General features: G+C 38.6%; 2 protein-coding genes across 2 annotated transcripts; both read right to left on the reverse strand.

Moving 5' to 3' along the window:
- Positions 1–346: 346 nt before the first annotated feature.
- On the reverse strand, positions 347–3015 carry LOC142030634 (pulmonary surfactant-associated protein A-like). The gene is made up of 3 exons (XM_075026904.1): positions 3001–3015; positions 1525–1602; positions 347–869 (listed from the first exon to the last, which is right to left on the reverse strand). Exons 2-3 carry the CDS (start codon positions 1574–1576, stop codon positions 493–495), a joined length of 429 nt encoding a protein of 142 aa, XP_074883005.1. The 5' UTR covers positions 1577–1602; positions 3001–3015; the 3' UTR covers positions 347–492.
- Positions 3016–12079: 9064 nt separating this feature from the next.
- On the reverse strand, positions 12080–16648 carry LOC142030635 (pulmonary surfactant-associated protein A-like). Its single transcript, XM_075026905.1, has 4 exons — positions 16623–16648; positions 14327–14471; positions 13360–13437; positions 12080–12629 (listed from the first exon to the last, which is right to left on the reverse strand). Exons 2-4 carry the CDS (start codon positions 14454–14456, stop codon positions 12253–12255), a joined length of 585 nt encoding a protein of 194 aa, XP_074883006.1. The 5' UTR covers positions 14457–14471; positions 16623–16648; the 3' UTR covers positions 12080–12252.
- Positions 16649–18403: the final 1755 nt, after the last annotated feature.

An 18403-nucleotide genomic window follows, 5' to 3' on the forward strand; every position in this document is an offset into this window, starting at 1 on the left:
ATTTCTTCTTTCAGGGGATTTGTTACGGGTGAAGATGGCCAAAGAAATGCAGGCTGAACAACAGCAGTGGTAGGAAGAGTCGGTGTGGATAGGTTTGAGGGAAACTTACAGAAATGGATCAAAATACATGCAAGGTAGAGGCTTGTGGGTAAAAGGGTGCTGGAAGATCTTGTAGCTGCAAGTCACTTTAGTGCCCAAGAAATCTTTTTGCTCTTGTAATAAATCAGCAGGTTAACAGAGCAGTAGGAACCCATAGGCAGTTGTATCAAACTCAGTGGGCAGTGAATAACAGAACAGACAACACAGCCGCTGCTTTCATTATAAGTAATCTCCTCTTTATGGCTGGTATTTGTTTAAAAGACAAATCAGGCTAGGAAAAAGTGACTTTTATTTTTCATGCTGTATTATCTGAGTTCACTAGCTACAAATGAAGAGACAAGGAATAAGCAAGCATATTCCAGGGAGCCTGGCAGAGAGCGGCAGGGGGAAGCACTAGAACTGGCAGACAATAAGGCGATTCTGGTTGCAGGTTTTGTCATTCCAAGTGCCATCAGTGTACATCTCCACACATTCTTCTTCCTCTTTGCCAGAAGGTTCATTTAAATGCCAGTTAGTATAGCTCAGCTGTCTACTGCCCAGGAACTGGAATGTACTTGGAATTAGACATTCCTTTATCCCCAGGTAGGCATAGGTATTAAAAGATTTCACAAAGTACAGAATGGCATCATTCTCATCTGGGTTCCTTGGAGTGGCAATAGACCCTCCAGCCTCTTTGCATTTTGTCAGTGTAGTATGGAAATCAGCTTTTTTCTCACTGGTAGCAAATATTTTTCCGCCAGATGCTGTTATCATCTTTAGGAAGTAGAGGACTGCAAGACGAGGTGAAAGTTGTTAATTTTTATGCATTGTTTTGTGCTCACTTTGCTGCCAACTGTAATTCCTGCTGGTGTTCTCCATAACTTTAGATTAAACCCAGGAAAAGGTAAAGGAGAGGAAAACTTGAAATCAAAGATAAAAAAAGAAAAAAGACAAACCCCAAAAGCCTGGAGAATTATGAAAAGATGAGGGGAAGGGTAAAAGGGAAGGAACACATAAACATATAGACAATGAAATAGGAGAAGCACAAAAGAGGTCTGAGAAAGAGGGAAGGAAATGAGGAGTTCTACATTTGGAAAAAGTATATTATTATTTTATTTGAGACTCTCTGTATAAGTGCTCTGAGATGGTTTGCAGTATACAAGGGTGTATGTCAGTCCTTGAGTGAATAGGATCTTAGATGCAATCTGGCTGTGATTGTTTTAGTGTGTTTTTAGTGTTCAGTTTTCTAGGAGCATGAGGTGCCCGTGGTTCACTTCCCCTCATGCCACCCACCCCCTGCCCCCCGATCTACCAGTGAACAAAATATAAATGGAATGGAACAAAACTGCAGAAAATTCTGCCTTTTTCCTAAGAAGCCATTTTGTTGCTCATCTTCTTTATGCCTACTAATCCAGCTACAGCAGAAAGTAAAGGCAGATAAATTACCTCTTTCAAGTCTGGAAATCCGATGTTCTATCTGACAGATAACACCTTCCATTTCACTATCAACCAGCAGATCTGAACCTATGAAAAAAAACCAGCTATTAGGTGCTTTGCATTACAGTTTGAATCTTGGCTTTCAAGATAAATTGGAGGTAATCATGTGAAATTAATATGAACTTTGAAAATGTATGTCTGACCTGTTTTAGTTTACTGCTGTGTTTTAAATAGGGGATCTTTTCACACATTGATCTTTGTAAGGATAGGGAATACATTCCTGGAAACTACCTGTAGAGCAGTGAGGTTTATGGAAAACTCGAATTAGCAAACTGAGTTAGTCTTCAGTCTAAGTGATTGAGCCAGTCCAGGCAAAACACTGGCACTTGTGCAGTAGGTTTAGTTGATTTTTAACTGTGTCTAGGGTTTGTTGACAGAATCGTTCAGGCTGTTAAAGCACTTGCTTGGAGCTTCAACCTAACACCTAGCAACAAGTTTCTTGTGCCCTGTGTTATGGAAAATGATATCCTTTTCTCTATGAATTGAACCATTGCGTCATTAAGTAGGAGAAATTTAAGCATCTTCATTCATACAAGGAATTAATAAAGATCTGTTTATTTTCTATCAAGTAGAACCCACATCAGATTATAGAAGATAGCACTGAGTTTACAAAGCATAAAAATAGAACACAATGGTACATCTAGATAAAAATGGAGATGGTAACTGTATGTAACTAGCATAAATCTTTCATCTATCTGATCTTCAGACAAGTTCCTGAAACCAGGTGGTGGAGAGTTAACTGCAGGTTTACCTTGAGCACAGTACAGGAGCAGAGAAAAAGCTACTCCTAAGATTTTGTGGAACAACTGTGGAGACAGCATTATTTAGAGCCAAATGTAAAACAGACTGGTTTACTCTCTGGTGTAGAGTCCTGCATTAAAAAAAAAACCAAACATGTTTCAGAATTTTTCTGTCTGAGTTTAAAATTTTATGCACCTTGAGCTTTGCCCTCAGTGACATGAATGTCATGATGTAGTTACAAAGTTACGTTATTTCCAATAATTAAAATATTCTTCCAAAAGACTCAGTCTGCTAGTGTACAAGAGTCTACAGAGCAGAAAACCAAAACACACCCTTCAAAGCTCCTTTTTGTACAGCAGATACCATTATATGCCATTTTCCAAATGCAAAAAGCTATAGTTTTGGCCTTAGTTTTACAGGGGAGCAATAGATACATGCCTGCTTTAAGAGAAAGCCAGGTTAAGATAAACTGGGATATGCTGTCTTTATCAATTGGTTTAAGAGTGAAACAATTGTTAATGCTTATTCTTCCATTATGGCATCCATCTCTTAAAAGTAGGTGGAAGTTTTAATAAAAATGTTGAGACACAGAGAAAAAAAATCTAAAATGGAAAGGTTTCTGATACAGTTTAATAGGATTCAACATAATTTAAAAGAAAACATATATAAAGATATTCAACTTACCTAGCAGCTTCAATATGAATTAAGAAAGACTCATTAAATGGTCTAATTTATAGGGCATGTAACTTGAGATTCATCTTGTTACCTACAGGAAATACAAAGAGCATATAATATGATATGAATTTGCATATGAATAGAAATTTATTGAACTTTAACTTGAATGATGGGGGGTGGTTTTCTTCAAGAGGTAAACACTTAAAATGTGAGGAAAATATTTGAGGGTACTCTCTTGCTTTGTAGAAACTTTCACATATTTTAAAAAACCAACCCTGGAGCAGAACAAAGCAATTTCACAATACATATTCAAAATATCTAATGTTTCCACAGAACAGCTGTGTAAATGTTAAATTGTAAATGTCTCTGAAGATAAGCCAAGACAAGTTCACCTGAACTATAATATGCACCAGGAACCCCACCATCAGTTTCATTACAGACTGAGGACTTATCAGTGATAATTACTGAAGTCCTGTAACTAAACAGTCTTATAATTGTAGCAGCAAAGCCAAAAGACAAGGATACATCCGCAGCATATGTAGAGGTAACAGCCACAGAAGCACATACTTAAATAACTTGCAGAATACTCCAGGGGAAGTTTATATAGCATAAATAAGTTTTATCCAACAGAACAATGATCTTTCAGTGAAGGAAAAAGCTGCTCTAAACCAGTCCTGTAAGTACAGAGTCCTCAAGTTGTGGTGCATTGCTGAAATGGAAATGCATTGCCATGCATTTTTAAGTTATTCTCAGCTGAGAGCTGTTTCTGTCTAATGGAAACTTTTAGGAAAGGAGTTTCAGGTGTGCTCAAGTTCAAACAAATAAGATGTGGTCACATCATCCTGATGTTGCAACAAGGCTAACAGCTGAGTTAGCTGAGGAATAGGTGCTTTGAGATTAGATGAGGAATGTGAGCAATATCCATATTAGCCTAAGATGCTACTGGATCTAAGTAAGCTTAGGTCACCTCCACAGGCACTCTGCACCTGTACTCTGCACTTTCATACTTCAACAACTGATGTAGAGTCCTTTGTCACTAGTGGTGTGCCCACAGAAGCCTGATTAATTGCTGCAGCATTGTTTGAGTCCCCTGGAAAAGGCACCAGTCCTGTGAAAAATAAATAAGCAGTACTCTATTGTATGTACCTTGACAGAAGAGGGCTGTTTTAATTTTGCATGAGTAACCTTTGTTTAAAGTTTCTTGTTAAATTTCAAGTTTCTTAGCTTTTGAGTGTTTGACTTAATGCTTTTAACATTCTTTTGGCTGAGGCTTTCCAATTGTTTTATGGAGGAAAAAAAAACCCAAACCCAGAACATGAGACAAGCTGTTCTTGGACATCTGGGGTCCAGATGAACTGTAGGAAAGGTCACTGGCAGTATCTGGGCCTTTGCATCTGTGGTGAAAACAACTTCAGCACTTTAACTCTATCTGGAAGTAACTACAGGTTAGGAAAGTGTGAGAAGAGAATGAGGCTTGGCCTCCGTTAAGTGGGTTTCACATGCTGACTGATGGCTTGGGAAACCTGGAGGGAGACAAGTTTTCTTATGTGATAGACTCCTGAGAAGAATTGATGTAGATTTGATAAATTCTAAACTTTTCTTCACTTGATTTTTATCAGCACATTGATAAGATGGAGCAAGCTAAAATAGATATTTCAAAATAGTTACACTTCTACTATGCTTGGTTATGATTGCCTAATAGAATATCCTGTGTAACTATCATAACTTGTAAACTATTTTCTGATCTTGCTTTGAGCCACATATTACAGAAGTGTAGGAAGGTTCAAGCATACAGATCTGATAAAGAACAAATGATTTTTGAGTATTGAGGCAACTTTTCTGGGTTTCCACATCTATTATTAAGAAGTTTTGTAATTTCAGTGCTAGTGAAGCAAATAAAGGATATTCTGAGAGTAGGCTGTGTTGCATAATGTAGGCAGGTAAATGCAAAACATGTTAAGGATGAAAGTTAGTCAACACTGCTTTCTTAGCTGCTTCAAGAAATCATAGAATCATTTAGATTGGAATGAACTTTAAGATCATAAAGTCCAACCATCAATGCAACAGCACAATGCCCACTAAACCACATCCTGAAGTGCCTTGTCTACATGCTTTTTGAACACCTCCAGAGATGGTGACTCTACCACTTCCCTGGGCAGCCTGTTCCAATGCCTGACAACCCTTTCAGTAAAGAAATTTTTTCTAATATCTAATCTTAACCTCCCCTGGTGCAACTTGAGACCATTTCCTCTCATCCTATCTCCAGCCACCTGACAGAAGAGACCAGCACCCACCTCACTACAACCCCCCTTCAGGTAGCTGTAGAGAGGGATAAGGTCTCCCCTCAGCCTCCTTTTCTCCAGGCTGAACAGCCCCAGTTCCCTCACCCGCTCCTCACAGGACTTGTGCTCCAGGCCCCTCACCAACTTGGTTGCCCTTCTCTGGACACGCTCCAGCACCTCCATGTCTTTCCTGCAGTGAGGGGCTCAAAACTGAACACAGGACTCGAGGTGCGGCCTCACCAGTGCCCAGTACAGGGGGTCGATCACCTCCCTGCTCCTGCTGGCCACACTATTTCTGATACAGGCCAGGGTGCTGTTGGCCTTTACCACCTGGGCCCACTGCTGGCTCATATTCAGCCGCTGTCAACCAGCACCCCCAGGTCTTTCTCTGCCGGGCAGCTTTCCAGCCACTTCCCCAAGCCTGTAGCGCTGCATGGGGTTGTTGTGACCCAAACACAGGACCTGGCACTTGGCCTTGTTGAACTTCATACAATTGGCCTTGTCCTATCGATCCAGCCTGTCCACATCTCTCTGTAGAGCCTCCCTACCCTTGAGCAGATCAATCCTCCCTCCTAACTTGGTGTCGTCTACAAACTTGCTGAGGGAGCACTCGATCTCCTTGTCCAGATCATTGATAAAGAGAACTGCCCCCAATACTAAGCCCTGGGGGACACTGCTTGTGACCTGCTGCTAACTGGATTTAACTCCATTCACCACAACCCTCTGGGCTCCTCCATCCAGACACTTTTTTACCCTGTGAAGAGTACACTTTTCTAAGCCATAAGACACCAGCTTCTCAAGGAGTATGCCATGAGAGACAGTGTCAAAGGCCTTGCTGAAGTCCATGTAGATAACATCCACAGTCTTTCCCTCATCCACTAGGTGGGTCACCCGGTCATAGAAGGAGGTCAGGTTGGTCAAGCAGGACCTGCCTTTCACGAACCCATGCTGACTGGGCCTGATCACCTGGTTGTCCTGCACATGCCATGTGAGTTCTCTCAAAACAAACCGTTCCATAATCTTCCCCAGTACTGAGGTCAGGCTGACAGGCCCGTAGTTCCCTGGATCCTCCTTTTGCCCCTTCTTGTAAATGGGTGTCACATTGGCAAGCCTACAGTTGTCTGGGACTTCTCCTGTTGACCAGGACTGCTGATAAATGATGGAGAGTGGCTTGGCAACTCCTCTGCCAGCTCCCTCAGTACTCTTGGATGGATCCCATCTGGTCCCATAGACTTGTGAGTGTCTAGGCAGTGTAGCAGGTCATGAACTGGGTTATGGAGGGGTATATTCTGCTCTCTGTCCCTGTCTTCCAGCTCAGGGGGCTGGGTACCCTGAGGATAACTGGTCTCACTATTAAAGACTGAGGCAAAGGCGGCATTAAGTAAGTACCTCAACCTTTTCCTCATCTTTGGTGGCAATGTTCACCTCTGCATCCAATAAAGGATGGATATTCTCCTTGGCTCTCTTTTTGTTAACATATCTGAAAAACTTTTTTTTGTTATCTCTTATGACACTGGCCAGATTGAATTCTAGCTGAGCTTTTGCCTTTCTAATTTTCTCTCTGCATGACCTGACAAGATCCCTGTACTCTTCCTGAGTTGCCTGCCCTTTCTTCCAAAGATGGTAAACTCTCCTTTTTTTCCTGAGTCCCAGCAAAAGCTCCCTGTTCAGCCAAGCCAGGCGTCGTCCCTGACGGTTCGTCTTGTGGCATATAGGAAATGTAGACACTAGAGCTGAATTTCAGTTTATGAAAGTGGTTGTGTGTTCCTTCGGTGAGCCTGTTGGTTAGCCTTTCCTTTGTACACTTAACCTGTTGAAAGTTGTGGTTTTGTTTTTTTTTATAGTGCTAGTCATCCTCAGATAATCTTGAAAATTCTTTTCTTATTCTCTGCTTGTACTTAAATGGCCCCAACCCCACTTATATTTTCTGTTTACATTGATTTTGTGCTGGTCTGCTGATGTTTCCATCCTACCTTGCTACCACCTAGTCCTGTGCTTTCTGTATTTCCTTTTCCCTTCCAAATAATTGTCAGACTGTCCCCAGAAGCTCCCTTATGCCTGGGAATATCAGAAAGAGCACAGTTCATGGATCCTAGTGTCTCCCCTTCTCAGAGGAGGGCTGAGGCTATTTTTGCTGAGCTTTAAAAACAGGCAGCAAAGAATTCAGCAAGATATGGACACTTGTGATGACAAACTTCAACATGTTTATTTATTTATTTATGAGCAGTATTTTAGAGCAGAAAGTAAGTCTTAATTTTACCTGTAGACAGTGTGATCAGTGCTTGTAAATGCTACTACCATCTTGTTCCACTGACAAGTTAAGTGTGAAGGATCCAAGTGGAGGTCACTAGATGTCTCTGATATGTCACTTGGTGCAGCTCAGCTGAAAAACATAGAAAGAAATAGAGTTTTGTGTTTATAACAAATAGAAAGCAAGAAAATATCTCATCTCTTCAATAGTTAAGAGCAAAATAGCTTTCTAATGGGAGAGAGAGAAAAACCCTCATGTTTGTGAACTAGATGAGACTATTATTCTGTATATTCTGCAGTTTTCCTCCATGATCTGTAGAAGAAGGTTAAATGGGTCACTGCAGTCTTTACTACCATAATTACCATCACTGCAGCCTCCTCAAGGGTTAAGGTGCCCTTGCTGTGCAGTTGCTTTTGGCTCCTGAGCCACAAGGGCAGAGGTGGGTGAAGTTTTCATTCCAGGTTTCACCTGACATCACACCTGGCTTCTCACCCTTGAGCCAAATTCTGCCAAACCCTGGGTTCCTAACAGGGACTTCAAACCAAATTCAAGTCCCCTTATAATTTTTAAAGATGCTACTCTAATTTCCAAGCATCCTGTATTGATTGTGCTTTAAACCCAGGTATGTTTGTATAACTGTAGGTTGATATGATTTTATAACAGTACATTTCAACTTCTGGTAGAAAATCACTTGTAATGTGACATTTTGAGGTCCAGACAAACATGTCTATTATACCATTACACAACACTCCCAAGAACATTTTTTTCCTCTGGTTCATAAGCATTGTAATAGAGTCATTAGGCTTTCTACCACTTCAGTGTGGTTTCAAAACCAGCTAACAAATTTCCTGGTGGCAAATATTTCTTTTCCTATTTGCACTTATTGTACTTCTAAAGAAAAGCTGCAAATAAACGTAAAATGTGTGATTAATCTTTACCCTACTTTGTATTTGCAGCACTGCTAGCATATTGTGGCAGCAAGTACTGGTATTTTGCAAACACACGTACTTTCCTCTGGAAAAGAACAAAGGAATAATGTAATTATTCTTTAAATTTGGCTTCAAAATAAAAAAAAAATTAAATAAAGGAGGCTCTGGTCACAGTTTATACAAGATAAGGTAGCCCTGCCAACCTGTGTCACATCCTGCCAGTTACTATGTTCACATAAGGTTTAATTTGAACTCAATTTTCACAAGAACCATGGGGCTTGGTGGGTTTTTAAATCAAATTTCTACAAAAATCAGGAAGCCACAGAAAAATACTTATTTGCTGTAATCAAAGGTCAATTTCTTTACATATGGTAGGGATTGACAGGGGAGAGGTTCTAAGTGCCCAAAATTGCTAATAGTATTTCTAAGCTAAAACACCTAATTAAATTATACAGTTATAAAAGAGGATATCACTCTAGACCAGAGAGAATTCTCTGAAATCAATATCCGTCATTTTTATGGTCAGACAAAACTCTCACTTTTAAATATACCACAATAACAATTGTATTAAATTTCTCTTATGTGATATGCAATCCATTTGCTTTGGAAGGGACTGAAGTTTTGTGACCTATTAACTTATATTAAGATCTTAATTCTCAAAATATGCTTTTATAGCATTTGAGAAGTGAATAAGTTATTTTTCTGGATTAAAGATCTTACTGTTAGGTTGCTTTTCTGTGGCAAGTTATTCTAAATTAAGAAAAAAGACTAACCTGGATTTTTCCTGGTCTGCTCATTATGCACCAAGGATTATTTTTGCTGATTAGATTTTTAAGGAAAGATTCTATCAAAAATATTTATCCTACAATAACAGAACAGAGAAACAATTTATTCTGTTTCTTCTTGTGCTTGACCTCTCTGTCCATTTAAAAAAAAAAATCCATTAATACATAAATGCAGAATTTGGATCCTTCACAAAAAATAGACTGAAATTCTTATAAGTGTTTTAAACAGCATTTGAGGGTTTAAATTGATAGGGTTATACACACACACAAAGCCATCTAAAAGAACAAAATAATGATTTATAGATACTTTTTTCTGTTCCTCTGTGGAACGACAAAGAATTATCAAGTAACATTCTACTGAGTATGTACCCTCACCAGGGTTTTAATTACCACATATGACTCCCATGAGATACAAACACATTCCAAGTCTGTCCATAGAATATTGCTTTTATTAGGGAAGTTTATTTCTTCCACATATGATGGTTGACACTGGATTCCCCCCCCCCCCGAAGTTCATTGAAGTTAGGACATAAAAGGTCATACAAAAGAATGTGGACATAGCTTCTTATAAAGAAGGCAGAAACCTGGCAGATGTCTCCTTGATATCCTCAGTTTTATATATGAGGCATAGTCAAGACTTCAGCCACAGAACAAGGAGGGCTGCTTCAGAATGGTGTAAGGGGAAGGCTAGAGCACAGCTAGAGAACTGAGTATGATGTTATATGGAGATATTTTATGAAAATAACTGAGGAGCTTCGTTCAGTTACCTGAAATGTTGCAGATCTGTGTGAACCATAGAGGGAAAAGTGCTGCCTAGCAGTTCTTCGACGGGAACTGAGTTTTTATTTTTAAGCAGCATGTGTGTGTTTGATTCCCCCCCGCCCCCCAATAGTGACGGCTTAAGCAGAAAGAAATTGGACTCTGAGATCTAGCCTAGATGCTTTGCTTACTGATGTAACAAAAATTAGCCTTTGACTGAAAAAATAATCTTATTTTTCTTAACTGGATGGAAAGCACCCAAGTGTCCTGAACTCTAAATCTGTTTAGATATAAGTGATATATTGTGTTAAGCCCTTTGTAAGATTTTACATATTAAGGATTTTAACAAGAAATTTGTATAGTCACTTTGTAACCACAAATGTGGTGGAAATGAGTTGTTGATTAACTAAAGGAATAGAACATTCCAGATCCAGTTGGAGACCTATCTAAATGAATATGTGAATTTGGTTCAGATAATAAAAGATCATGTTGTTAGAATGATTTTTTTTTTTTTTTGGTCTCTTTCTTCAACATGATGCCTTCTTATGCCAGGTAATCACCTTGCTCTAACAAAGAATCTGTATGGTTGAAAGATTCAAAAATTGCTAACAAGGTTTACTCATTAAAATACTAATAATTAAAACAGGAGAGGTAGAGGTAGTTTTGAGTAAACCTTCAGCTCTTTCTAGCAGATTTAGTGCAGCTGGTCAGAGCTAAGCCTAGGAAAATGAAAAGGTATTAGTTTAGCCTTATATTTTCCCAAAGAAGTAACCTGAGAGTCAGAATTTTTGTCATGGCATGATCTATCCCCTTTCCATTTGAAATTTTTGGCCAAAATGGTATCACGGTCATAGGTCTCAAAGGGAGCTATTTTGTAAAGCAGGTTCACATGTTGAAATCTATCCAACATGGTCCTGGGTGTACTTTTCCCATTTTAAAGTCACTGTCCACTCTCAGATCAGCTGGAGTGCTGTATGCAATGCTGGACACGAATCCTCCACTGCCAAAAGCATCCCCTTATCTCCTGCATCTGAAAATGCTAAAGCTTTGCTACTTGATGGGGCTTGAAATGACCATGTGAATAGATCCCATCTCCTCCTCAGTGTAGGCTAGAGGCAAGGGACAACACCACCCAGACTCAAGTCCAGGTTCCTATGGGCTCCCTGCGCAGAGCCAAATGTGGGGGAGGAGGAAAAGATGAAGTGTTTAGGTGCGTATTTTAACTCCAGTGCTTCCCTTCCCCCCCCTCAGGTGGTGTGAAAATGATAATGGATGAGCCTAGGGCTCCCTCACTGCAAGGTAAGCATGTGAGAATTTGCTAGTTGTGGTACTTTACTGAGCTCCCACTGCTCACCCAAACTGAGTAGTGGTGGAAACATTTTGTGAAAAGATGCTTCTTGATCCTAGGGGATTTGAGTCATGGTCTGACTGTGTGGTTGCTTGGCATGACATCAGCAGAGAAATAGCTTGTGTTTGAACTGATTGAACTTCCAATCCTGCCTGCTCCCCCAAGTAGTATGTGGTTCTTCAGTGGTTTGGGAGAAGACAGGTGACATTCTAGCACTGCAATGGGCATAGTTTTCTGAGGGAATGTGATGTTTTAGCAATAAAGTGCAATCTTTAGCATTTTATGCATATATTTCTATGTCTGCATGGATCTAATGCAATGTTTATGTTAGTGTTTTATAGAAAGTAGCTTCTGAAACTAAGGAAATTAATTGTAACAGGTACTGTTAATAGTTTTATAAAACAAGAGTTAAATATGGATGTTGAACGAATCGGTGCAGGTTTCAACATGACACAACACAAGCCCTATAACTCAGAGGCATACAAAGCCTGAGGTCATAATTACTCCAGTGAAGTCAACCTCTGTGCATCTCTTAAGGCAGAAACTATTAAATACTCGGAAATGCTTCCACTGTGAAGCCATGGGCAATTTTAACTTCAGATTTTTCCAATATCCCAAGTCAAACCTTGGAATTTTCCTCTAATCTTCACAGTGCACAGAGACAGTCTGCCATGAAAAATGAATTCTGAGCTATTCCCAACCCTCCAAAAAAGATGAACACATCAGATTAGGCACATTTTAATTAAGTTAATCACCTACAACATTTGGCATTTTCTTAAGGTTAAGAAATGCTGTACTATGATTAATTTTAGATTCTCTGACATAGAATAATTGCAGAAATAGCATAAGCCTGACGCACGGGTTATTTCATTGTCTCCATGCTTTGAGGTGGCTGAAAGGCCATTCTTCAAAATTCACAGATTGTGAGGCGATACTGGTTGCATTTTTTGTCATTCCAGCTCCCATCAGTGTACATCTCCACGCATTTTTCTCTCCCTTTGCCATTAGGCTCATATTGGTGCCAATTGGTATAATTCAGAGGCATGCCATTTATATACTTAAATTGACCTGAAATCTCACCCTCTTTAATGCCCAAGTAAGCATATTGGTTATACTGTTTCACAATACCCAAAATAGCTTTATTCTCCTCCTCATTTGTGGGAGTTGCAAGAGTTCCTCCAGCCTCTTCACAGGATTGTAGTGCAGATGCAAAATCAACTCGCTTCCCATTGCTGGCAAGCATTTTCTCTCCTACTTCTCTTATTTGCTCTTTCAAAGCAAGCACTAAAACATGAAAAGAAAAAAATCTAGTTAGCTTTTTCAATTTCCTGTGGCATATTGATGAGAAAGCAAAGAAAGAGAAATCAAGAGATGAAGAGAAAATTAAAAGTGGTATAGAGGGCAAGAACGAGAGTAAAGGATGAAGAGGAATAAAGATGTTCAATATTTTACCAATTCACTACTTGTTCACTAAGTATATTGTTATGATGCTTGTGACCATCTGTCATTGCCTTCTCCAAGACAAGGATGTTCCACTGACATTTGCTGTATACACTATATCAGCCCTATTATATTGTGTGTACTCTCTAAAGAGGATCAATTTGCTTCAAATTTGAGCAAGTGAAGCAGAAATGATAATTTTTGTGATTTCATTCTCAGTAGAAAACAATCTACCACCTTTAGCAATCTGGGTGCTGAGAGAGAAAAATTCTAGCAATGGGATACAAGGCTGACAAGGTCCCATGGATCCACGTGGAAAGTGCAACACGCCTTGGAATATTTTTTTAATAAATCAGACTTGAATAAATGTGCCTTAGTGTTCCTGAGAGAAATCTGCTTCTCTGGGGAAAATGAGTCCTGATCTTCCTTGTTTTGGATGAGAAAATGAAGTTTTGGGATATAGTAGAATTTTCAAGTGTGATTTCTTCCCTGCAAGTTATGATTCTATAATTAATTTTGCCTACTGCACTTCAAACCGATTGTGAGCTGAAAAAGTAAAAACGGGGAAAATTACCGCCTTCAAGTCTGAAAAGTCGGTGTTTCAAATTTACTAAAACGTCGTAGAATTCGGTGTCCTGAAAATCAGATGGACCTACACAGATAAAAATAAAAGTTATACAATCAAGCAAAACTAGGCTCTGCTGTGATAGGAACAACTCCTTGGATAAAACTAATCATTTTCTAAAACTAACTAGCACACAATGTATTTTTTTTAACATCATCTGGGGTAAAATAAATATTTTCCCAGTATTTTCCACACTGTTATTAACCTATATTAAAGCAAACAAATAAAAGCCTCTAACCTCTGAAATGCTGGTAATCCCCCTCTGCACAGAAGAAAATGAATTTTTCTAGGTTGAAGCCTTATGTTTGTCGTGTCTCTGAAAGTGGCTTTGCCAAACAGAATTTTTTTCATTCGAATAATCTCAAACTGAAATGTTGCATCTATGAATAACTTTGATAGTGCTTTAACCTTGGTAATGGATCTGAAGAAAGCATTTCTACGTAGAAAGAAAATTACACAGTGCCAAGTGTGTTCCTTACCAGACTACTTTTGCACATACTATCTTTGAATACTAGAGAAACGTGCCAGAAGCTTTTTAATTATACTTGTAAATACTGGAATAAACATTTTCTTCCTGCTTGAAAAAAAAAGAAAAAGCTTCTGCTGTGAAAGAAGCAATTGCCTTTGGAAAGTCAATGGAAAAGCACTACAAAGATTATATATATATGTTTATATATATTACATTTATATGTTTAAGTATTGATAACCTGCTTATTTTCGCTCTTCTGCCAGAATAGAGATGAGGCCTACCTTTTAGGAAAAAAAGAATTAAACTGACCATTTCCTCCATTCAGTTTTCCCTCCTTTGCTAAACACAGCTGCTTTCTTGAGGGCACATGTCCTTCTGTGTTAACTGTTTTTATTCATATAGCCTTCATGACATGGATTCATTGCAAAAAAAGGGAAGTTTACTTACGTTGTGGATGTGGCCATCCTTTCAGACCATCTCTCCCAGACAGTCCAGGTCCTGGACATCTACACAGTGCATGGCAAGTCACTAGCAAAGCAGCTACTGCTGTGAGCATGTAGAATGAGTAAGACAACATGATTGCTCAAGTCAGCTGTAAGAAAACCCACGTATTTGTCAGTGATTCTGTAAGGAATTGTAGGCATTGGCTTATATAATTGAATAATTTTCTCCCCCCCACCCCCGTCATTTGTCCCTTCTTGAAATTTACATTCTTTCCTTGTTTAAATAAAGTCTATAGTTCAGGTATAAGAGATTTCCCAGATTTATTTTGCTACCATTGCATAGCTTATACACAAAACTGTTTCTAGACTGATGCAGATTGATATGCTCATTACAGAATGAAAGCTACACGTTTGGGAGTAGTGAAGATAAATTAGCCTTTTGCTATCACTGACTATTTGTTGTTGGATTAATCTTTGAGAAATGATGGGCTCAGATGTAACTGATCATGCTTAAGCCATTAGTTGTCTGTAGGGACTATAATCACTCAATGAAACATAGATGCACATGCTACTAACCTAAAAGGCACAATCTGTTACAGTGGTTGTTGTGATGGTTTGGAGCTAGTTAGCAATCTCTTTAAGCACTGTACTATTTAAGCACATTTTTTTGAAATAAGCAGACTGATAGTCTTTTTCACATGGGCAAAATTTTATAGCTTAATTGACATTCCTATCTTGTTTTGAACAAAATTCCAGAAGCTTGAAAATGTCAGATTTAGTCTTGTAGAAAATGCATTTTTGCTGGTTGGCAATAGGCCTGTTCATCTTATTTTATCCTTTCAGCTATAACATTAAGTAGGGTTATAATCTCAGTGCTGAGATATCATGACTAAAAAGCACTCTGAAACTACAGATCTTGGGTTTACAATGCAGCATTGGTAATGCTGTGCAGTTACAAAACCTGAACTAATTGATGGACTATAAGACACTATGGTATAGAGATAGCCAGTTATTGGCATTATTCACTTAAAATAATGAGAGATAAAGAAAGGTTCAAGATTCCAGAATAGGTATCCCTTTCTAATGAGATGACCCTGATGGGCTGACTCTCATACAAAACAGGTAACTTAACTTAATACCCATGACTTCACTTTTCTTTTGGCATGAATTAGAGAGGATCATGTACTACACTCTCTTAAAAACGTCCATCCTTAAAAAAATTCAGAATTGACAAGATCATTTTAATTGAAAAATATGTTCTGAATCCAGCTCCACTTAAAGTTGAGAATAAAATCTTGGTTAGCTTGAATGCTGCAAGGTTGTTAACACCTCGGCTCATCAGCTAAAACAAGGTATTTGTTTCAAAGCATATATGCCAAGCAGCATCAAAATATTAGTTTATTATTATTACAATTTATTAAATGGACACACTAAAACTGGACTAAGCTTTGAGAAAAAAAAACCCTATTGTTTATATCTTCCAGACTGACTCTATCATAGAAGACTTTTGACATTATTCTAAATCTGCACCAATACAAACTATTTTTAAGGGCAAAGTGTACTTGTTTTTCTAGAGGAATGTCTCATAACCATCAATTCAGTGGGCCATACCCTTGAACATAAGAATATTCAATTATGTCATAAATTTCAGCATTTTGCTGCATATAGAATCTGTTTAAGTAATAGCAGTGTCTATTCCTCATGGTCAAGAATTTCCACTTTAAAGAATGGAAATTTCAAATCCACCTGAGAACACATGTGCTATATTAAAAGTGTTGTTGAGGTTCTTGTGTTGCATCTGAAGTGTCTCAAGTCGTTACCCTTTACTATATTGAAGGCTAGCGAACACCTCTGACAATGCTGGCCAATGACTCAACAGATTATTAAAGTCTGTAACAGAAACCTACCTTGGATGGCTAGGAATACTTATGTCCCTGAGATAAAAAAATGCAATTACAAAAGGTGCTCTTCATCTGGTGCTGATTGTTCAGGGAATTACATTTGAATGGACTACTGCATCCAGCTCATAATTGGATTATGATGCAGAGGCAGAGTCCTGATCAGTTATATAGCAAAATGGAAAAAACAGCTCTTCAGTTTTAATCTGGTTCTAATGACCTTCATCAGTCATTACAATCTGGTGTCCTTCAGGCATCTCCTCACTAATATAGGCAAAGTGAAAAATACTAATAAAGGAAAACTTAATTTAAAAATGTATATATGACCATGGAAATGAAAAGAAACAAGTTTGCCTTCTAGCTGAAGTTCCTTGTGATTTATTAAAAGGAAATTCAACTTACCCTTCCGCTTCAAAGTGAAGTGAAAAAGCAGTTTGCACAAGTCCCCTTTATATAGTGTCATGTTTGTTTGATAAATGACACTGCTGAAGTGGAGACTGGATAATGAGGGCACGAATGAGCCTTTTGAGTTTTGCTTACACACTTGTTATGCAAATACTGAGAACAGTTTTAAGGGTTGAGAAATTTCTTTTTCTCTTATAAGAATAGAAAGCCAAAATTGGAGAAAAAAACAATCTAGAACTAACAGATAACTCCAGAATTGTAGACACATACAAAATGTAAAGAAACTTTTGGTGATTCCAAGTGAAATCGTAACAATTCTTTCTTGTTTTAAAAAATTAAAAATGGCATATGACCAGCAGTGGCTTTTGTAGAAAGAAAGGTGCTGTTGTTCATTAGGGAAGCACGTTACCTTCCAGAGGTAGGTATCAGAGTCTGACCTGATAATCAGAATTCTAAACTTTGCTTCCCATCTCTGTAGCTGATGTAGTTACCTTACCTTAATATCATTTTCTACCTGTAAGTTTAATGTTTCTGTGAGCATCTGGTCTCTTTTGCATGTAAAGTACAGCTGATCTTCATTTAGTCAGAGATGGATCCTGGGAAAGTCTGTATACACGCACAAAATCCTCAAATGGACATGTTCAAGTTAAAAAGAAACCAGAGGCTTTGGTCCTCTGGTTTCCCAGCAATAAAGATTGGCCTCTCATGAGCAACTTCCTTCTAGTTCTGATGCCTTCTACTGTAAGGACATTCATGTTTGATCCTAGCTGAGATTTGTTTTATGAACCTCGGCAAGCCAACACATCGGTCCCTCAACTGTAAGATAGAAATACCTCTGCTTCACAGCTTTTCTCTGTTTTGCCACTTTACGCTGTGATCTCTTAAGGGTAGAGTGGTTTCTACTTTTCATTTGCATTTCACTAAAACTACTGAAGTTTTGTCGTCACGCTCATGATGATAGTGTCTTTCTACCCAGCAGAACTGACAGCTGCAAGCCAACATCTTTAGGCAACTTGTTCAACAATAAAGATATGTCTCATATCAACTGGCTGACCTAACTAAGAGAAGATACCATGGAGGAGATATGTTTAGGATTCCCTGACTGATAGAAGAAACTCAGTCACTTAAATTCACTTTGATTCACAACTGTGAGCCTTGTCCTGCAGTTAAAAGTGCTCGGCACGGTCTGTCCTCCCTCTCAAAAAAACCCCAAACAACCCAACCAAAACCAAACCAAAACAAAAAAACAAACTGAGGGGACATCAGTGTCCTTTTTAGCAAATGATCAATTAACACTCACGAGTGTATGTTATAAACAATCTATCTTCAAGTCCTTCCTCTACCTGATATGCAGTAAAGCTCTGAATTACAAAACCTCTATTCCCACCAGTTGTTGCAACTATTTCTTGCTGTAGTCCAAATGAGGTAGATGAAAAGAACTGGTGTTAAGCATAGAAGATGTGGATTAGATAGTTTCCCGTAGGTAAAATACCTTGTTTCTGAATCCTCCTGCAGTTTGGAAATAGCACAGATCCCAGGCGATTCAGCACAATCAAGACATGGGTAATTCAGTTTCTGAATTGCAGCAGATTTCCAGGGTACCTACAGCTCTAAGAATTTTTTGCAATTGCAAGATGGAACTTAATGGATCCAGACTTTGAGAATCAGTATTTTAAATGATTAGGTGCCCAAGTTCTTGGGAATCTAGCTAACCAGAACACAATCTCATATAGATGCAGTTTCTAGGCAATTTTGCAAGAGTTGTAATGGTTAATTCT

This window comes from Buteo buteo, chromosome 4 (assembly GCF_964188355.1).
Source record: "Buteo buteo chromosome 4, bButBut1.hap1.1, whole genome shotgun sequence".
Classification (NCBI taxonomy): domain Eukaryota; kingdom Metazoa; phylum Chordata; class Aves; order Accipitriformes; family Accipitridae; genus Buteo; species Buteo buteo.

Bases quoted from the DNA above. Each gene is read 5' to 3' on its own strand.
- LOC142030634 (XM_075026904.1), bottom strand. From the start codon at position 1,576: ATGGAAGGTGTTATCTGTCAGATAGAACATCGGATTTCCAGACTTGAA. The intron at 870-1,524 runs GTAATTTATCTG...CTCGTCTTGCAG, and splicing joins GATTTCCAGACTTGAAAGAG to TCCTCTACTTCCTAAAGATG.
- LOC142030635 (XM_075026905.1), bottom strand. From the start codon at position 14,456: ATGTTGTCTTACTCATTCTACATGCTCACAGCAGTAGCTGCTTTGCTA. The intron at 13,438-14,326 runs GTAAGTAAACTT...TTATCTGTGTAG, and splicing joins AGGATGGCCACATCCACAAC to GTCCATCTGATTTTCAGGAC. The intron at 12,630-13,359 runs GTAATTTTCCCC...TTCATGTTTTAG, and splicing joins ACTTTTCAGACTTGAAGGCG to TGCTTGCTTTGAAAGAGCAA.